Consider the following 5,026-nt stretch of genomic DNA (forward strand, 5'->3'; position numbering starts at 1 on the left):
ATGATAAGAGTTCAAAGTGGAGCTTACAGAGAGTAAGGAGGTTTCTCTCATACTCATCTGTATGAGGAAATTGGACTGCATGAATGGCTTCTAAACCGTGATTTTAGAGAATACAGAGGATTCTGGGAGGATTGGGAAGAGACAGAGTTGTATTCAAGGGTCTAGTTATTGGACCTCTTTGCTCAGCTTTTTGCATTATAATTTAATTTATAGAAGAAAATTTTCCTCTAAAATTAGTTTGAATACCTGCATCTAAAGATTAACAAGAATAAAATGTTTGAAAAGCCACCAGACTGAGTGATTACTTTAGTGCCTTTTAAGTATAGAATTTAAGAAGTATACCTTAACAATGAAGATAATTTTAATGATGCCTTGTTTTAGATTCTTAGTTCCATTCAGAATAGAATGAAATACTAATGTTTTTGAGTATTAGAGGTAAATGGTTAGATCAGTGGCACTTTTTTTTTAAATATGGCAAGTAAGAAAAATTGTTTAATTTACTCTTATTGGAGAGAGTGCACATAGACTTGATGCTATACATAAAGCAATGTTTATCTGCCCTGGATGTTAGAATAGATAGGATTTGGGGAAGAAGTAGTTAGGTTTGGGTTGTGGGGGGCTCTTGAGGCAAGGGAATGTGGGCAGAGGCATGACAAGGAACAGTGAGTAACTAGATCTGAATGATGGTGCCAGGACTTCACTTTAGGAGAGAATAGGAAGGTCTGTGGGGCCAGATTCTGGGGGCTCTGGGAAATAGGCAAAGTCATTTGGACTTTTGTCTGTAGGTCATAGGTTATTAATTTATGTGGAATTTTATAGACTCCTTCATCACTTTAGGGGCCCCAATAGGTTTGATTCTTGATAATGCCAAATTCTGGTGTTTTAATGAGAATAACTATTTGTTATTTAAGAATTTTTTCGGTGCTTTGTATGTGTCTTTTTACTTTTTGAACTGCTAGACTTCCTAAGTTGAGTTCCCTAAAGCAGGATATGAGACAGGGATTTGGTGTGGGTGGTTTATTGGTTCTCTGAATGAAAACTTACAAGAGAGTAGAGGAAGTGGGATAGAGAAGGAGACACAACCATGTGGCAGGCAGTATCTCTGGGCACTTTTCTAGTTATCATGGTGTGGAGCCATTAGGGTTTGAGCCATGAGGTCTGGCCTTGTGAATCAGCTAGTTGTGGGCTGCAGAGAGTGGGGTGCTGAGGGTGGGAGCTCTCTGGGGAAGGCAGATTTATTTGTTCTTCATAGATCAAAGGGCTGTGAGTCTTTAGCAGCAAATGGAGAGTGGGTGCCCCTGCCCTGTTAAGATTTAACTAGGCATCCTGTAACAAATATAAAATATATGTCTACTGTAATTTAATGTTTTTAAGAAAGCTCTATAGTTACCTCAGAGATCTCAGAGTAGATTTGTGACATTAAACTGTATAGGAAGTACAACAAAATTACTATACAAGTGTAATCTCTAATCTCTGTTCTAGTCTCTGTGTTCACATATATATAGTCATTTATAAACTTAATTTCTGGAATAGTAACAGCTGATTTCATTAAGTGCTTAACTGTGTGCCAGGAACTATGGTATGTTTTGTAAGTATTTCCTCTAATCTTCCTAGCAACCTAATTAAATATTATTTTATATTTGTAAATTGAAAAATAGGCTTAAAAGAGGTCTGCGTCTTGTATAAGGTGTACACTACTAGTGAAATGTAGAGCTGGGATTGGACCCAGTGCAGTCAGATGATGGAGCAAACAGTTTTAACCACTGCGTGAACAGCTTTCCTTTATCAGTGATCAGCCTGTACTTAGTTCATATGTTGACACTGGGAAAGTTTTGGGAGAGACTGTGTTATGGTCCATTATTTCACTTCCAAGAAACCCAGTCGACAGCGACCTTTCTGATTGACCTGTGCAAATTTCACCTTGCTTGGCTTATCAGTGTTGCTGGGAGGGCTTCATTTGTTTCTGTCTGCATAGATTTTACATTTCTTGGTTTTTGTGTATTTCAGAACTTTCCTAAGGACCCACATATGATATCTCACCCACTAGCTACAACTCTTAGAAGGCACAGAATTTTATTTTCTTTGGAATCCCCCTCTATTAGTCCTAGCACAACACAGGTGTTGTGAACATAAATGTGCGTTGAATCAGAGAGCAAACCATAGGTTTCCTCAAAATTAACTTAAGCTGAATATACAAACATGTACCAGTTATTTCTTTAAGTTCTAGGATACTATATTATCAGTAGGTAACAACCTTTCTTGCTGAATTGTTTTAAGTGGTTTATTCCATAGTAGTGGACCCACTACAGTGTATAATTGAAACTTAACAATCACTAGGTGCTTGAAAACGGTTTTTCTGGCATTGAGCTAGTCACCAAACTGACTTAAAAACAAACCAATAGGAGTTCCAGTTAGGAACCTGTTGGAGCCTTTTGTGCAAACTCTAGTGTCTTCTAATTATAGAGTAATAAGCTTGGAAAATTGAAAGAAATCACAATTTTAATTTTTGTCTCTTTTATACACATACAGGTTTTGTAGGTTTGTTTACTCTGCTGCTCCTATGGCCAGGTTTTTTTTTACTTCATTATACTGGATTTGAGGACTTTGAGTTTCCCAATAAAGTAGTATTAATGTGCATTATCATTAATGGCCTTATTGGAACAGTTCTCTCAGAGTTCCTGTGGTTGTGGTATGTACTTTTTATTCTCTTATTATCTGTTGGTTTACAGACTTTTTAATAGGTGACAAATTGAGTCAGCCATCAGCTCAACAGGGAAAAGCTGGATTAACTCAAACAGACTTTCTAATTCTACCTCTCAGATTTTTTTTTTTTAATACAGAGCCTCAAGCTAACCCCCTGGGTAGAGTGCTGTGGCATCACAGCTCACAGCAACCTCCAACTCCTGGGCTCAAGGGAGTCTCCTGCCTCAGCCTCCCAGGTAGCTGGGACCACAGGCACCCGCCACAATGCCTGGCTATTTTTTGATTGCAGCCATCTTTGTTGTTTTGGCGGGCTGGGATGGATTTGAACCCGCCACCTTAGGTGTATGTGGCTAGCGCCTTAGCCACTTGAGCCACAGGTGCCAAGCCTCAGATTTTTATTATACTACTTTGGATAGTGAATATCCAAAAACATATGCTGTTTTGACCCTTCCTCTTTTCACAGAGCAGCTATGATAGTGGGAACCATTAGTATTTGAGTTCCCATTACCTCATCAATAAAGAGTAATTGTCTAGGCTCCAGTGATTACTTTTGGTGACGCTTTGTCAAGAGATAGCCTGTTTTATTACAAGACTGTGCTAAATTCCAGCAGATATACTGAGCTAGAATTTATTTGCCTATTACCCGCCTCTAGAATCTTAACATATATATTATGGTTTTATCTTTGCTTATAATTCATTTTCTTTATATATACACAAATTATTAGTCTTATAAATGACTTGTCTTTCTCTGTTAAGTATAATATTTTCCTTCAGCTAAATGAGATGATATACAAATTGATATTTCAAAATTATATATCAACATTGATAGCTCAGGGTGAAAATAAAAAGAGCTTAGCTTTTGGGTAGAAAAGTGGAAAACAACAGAGAAATATTCTTTTAAAATATTCAGTTCCTTCTTTTGTATACTAAGCCAAATCAAAAGAATGATACACGATTTTAGGTTTTCTGAGGGTAAGATATTTTTGCTTTGGAGACAGAGTTGCATGTTGGCTTGTCACTTTCTAAAAGTCTGTAAATAAGGTGTTGTCCCATTTTAATAATGCTATTTTCCTTATTAGCTAAGTATCATTATAAAACTGCAAGAACTCTGTGAAACAGGTTTTTAAAAAAATTAATGAAAATAAGGTATGCATCCAAAATTGAATAATATATGTAAGCAAATCTTGAAAACAGCATAAAGTATTTTGAACTTTTTATACGTATATATTTGTATTTTAATATTTGAAGATAAACTTTAAGAATCATCTTAATAAGTTTATTTCTGTTTCAATCCATCCTGAGTTCTTATTTGTGCTCCTGATCTCTCAAGCTTATATCATAGTTTAAAAAGTCTTTTGGCTCTTTTTTCTAAATATAAAAGTGCTTATTTTTTATTTTTTAGGGGCTGCTTTCTTACCTCATCATTGATAGGCACACTTGCACTAAGCCTTACGATACCTCTCTCCATAATAGCTGACATGTGCATGCAAAAGGTAAGGCAAAGTGTTTATTAGATAGTTTAGACATACTGTGAAAACAGACCAAATAAAAATTAAGGAATACCATGAATAATACTTGATGTCTTCTCTCTGAATCTTCTTTACTACCTAGAAATACAAAAATACCAAAGAGATGGATAATCTTCATTTTTAGCTTTTCATTTTTTTTCCTAAATTTTCAAGTTAAGGGCATTGTCTTTCTTTCTATGTTTTTCTCCAGTTTTTCAGCTGATTATGTTCCGGATGTTCTTCCGTAAGTCAAGTGATAGAGAATAAGAGGTACCTGTTATCATAAAGAAATAGTGTTTTGGCTTCCAAGATAAACTCTTATCAGCGATTCCTTAACACCATGCTGCTGCTACTAGCGATATGCACAACACGTGAATACTACTGCTTCTCAGCCAGTCATTTATTTCTGTCTTTACTCAGCAGAGCAGGTGACCCTTTTCTCTTCCATTAAGTCCACCTGATCTGGATGCAGAGCTTGTTGTGATGAATGCTGGCAATGAGAACATCACAAAATCTGCAGTGCTTCTAGGGGTAGCATAGGTTTGACGTAGGGAATGCTAAAAGCTGGAGTATAGCCATTTATCATACCGTCCAGTATTTATAAGCTTTTAACTACAAGTACTAAGTAACTAAAGTGTGTGTGTGTGTTTTAGTTTAATATAATTTGAAGAGGAAAATTTTCAAAAGCCCAAAAGTCTTACAATGTGTACAAATAATGAAAAATTTAAAGCTGTTTTTCTTTAGGTCTTTACAGTTTTAAAACGATGGAGAAACACTTATCAGTTTTACGTATCCTCTTTATTTATAAAATAATT

At 35.9% G+C, this 5,026-nt stretch overlaps 1 protein-coding gene across 1 annotated transcript in view; it reads left to right on the forward strand.

Annotated features, from left to right (window-relative positions):
* The window catches only part of SLC35F5 (solute carrier family 35 member F5), a 37,728-nt gene that overhangs the window by 24,830 nt on the left and 7,872 nt on the right, over window positions 1-5,026 (forward strand). Inside the window, exons 12-13 of the mRNA XM_003794367.2 lie at window positions 2,530-2,689; window positions 4,106-4,196. Coding sequence (XP_003794415.1) covers window positions 2,530-2,689; window positions 4,106-4,196 — 251 coding nt within the window. The remainder of the gene's footprint in view (window positions 1-2,529; window positions 2,690-4,105; window positions 4,197-5,026) is intronic.

This window comes from Otolemur garnettii, unplaced genomic scaffold (assembly GCF_000181295.1).
Source record: "Otolemur garnettii isolate 467f Iridium unplaced genomic scaffold, OtoGar3 scaffold00080, whole genome shotgun sequence".
Lineage (NCBI taxonomy): Eukaryota > Metazoa > Chordata > Mammalia > Primates > Galagidae > Otolemur > Otolemur garnettii.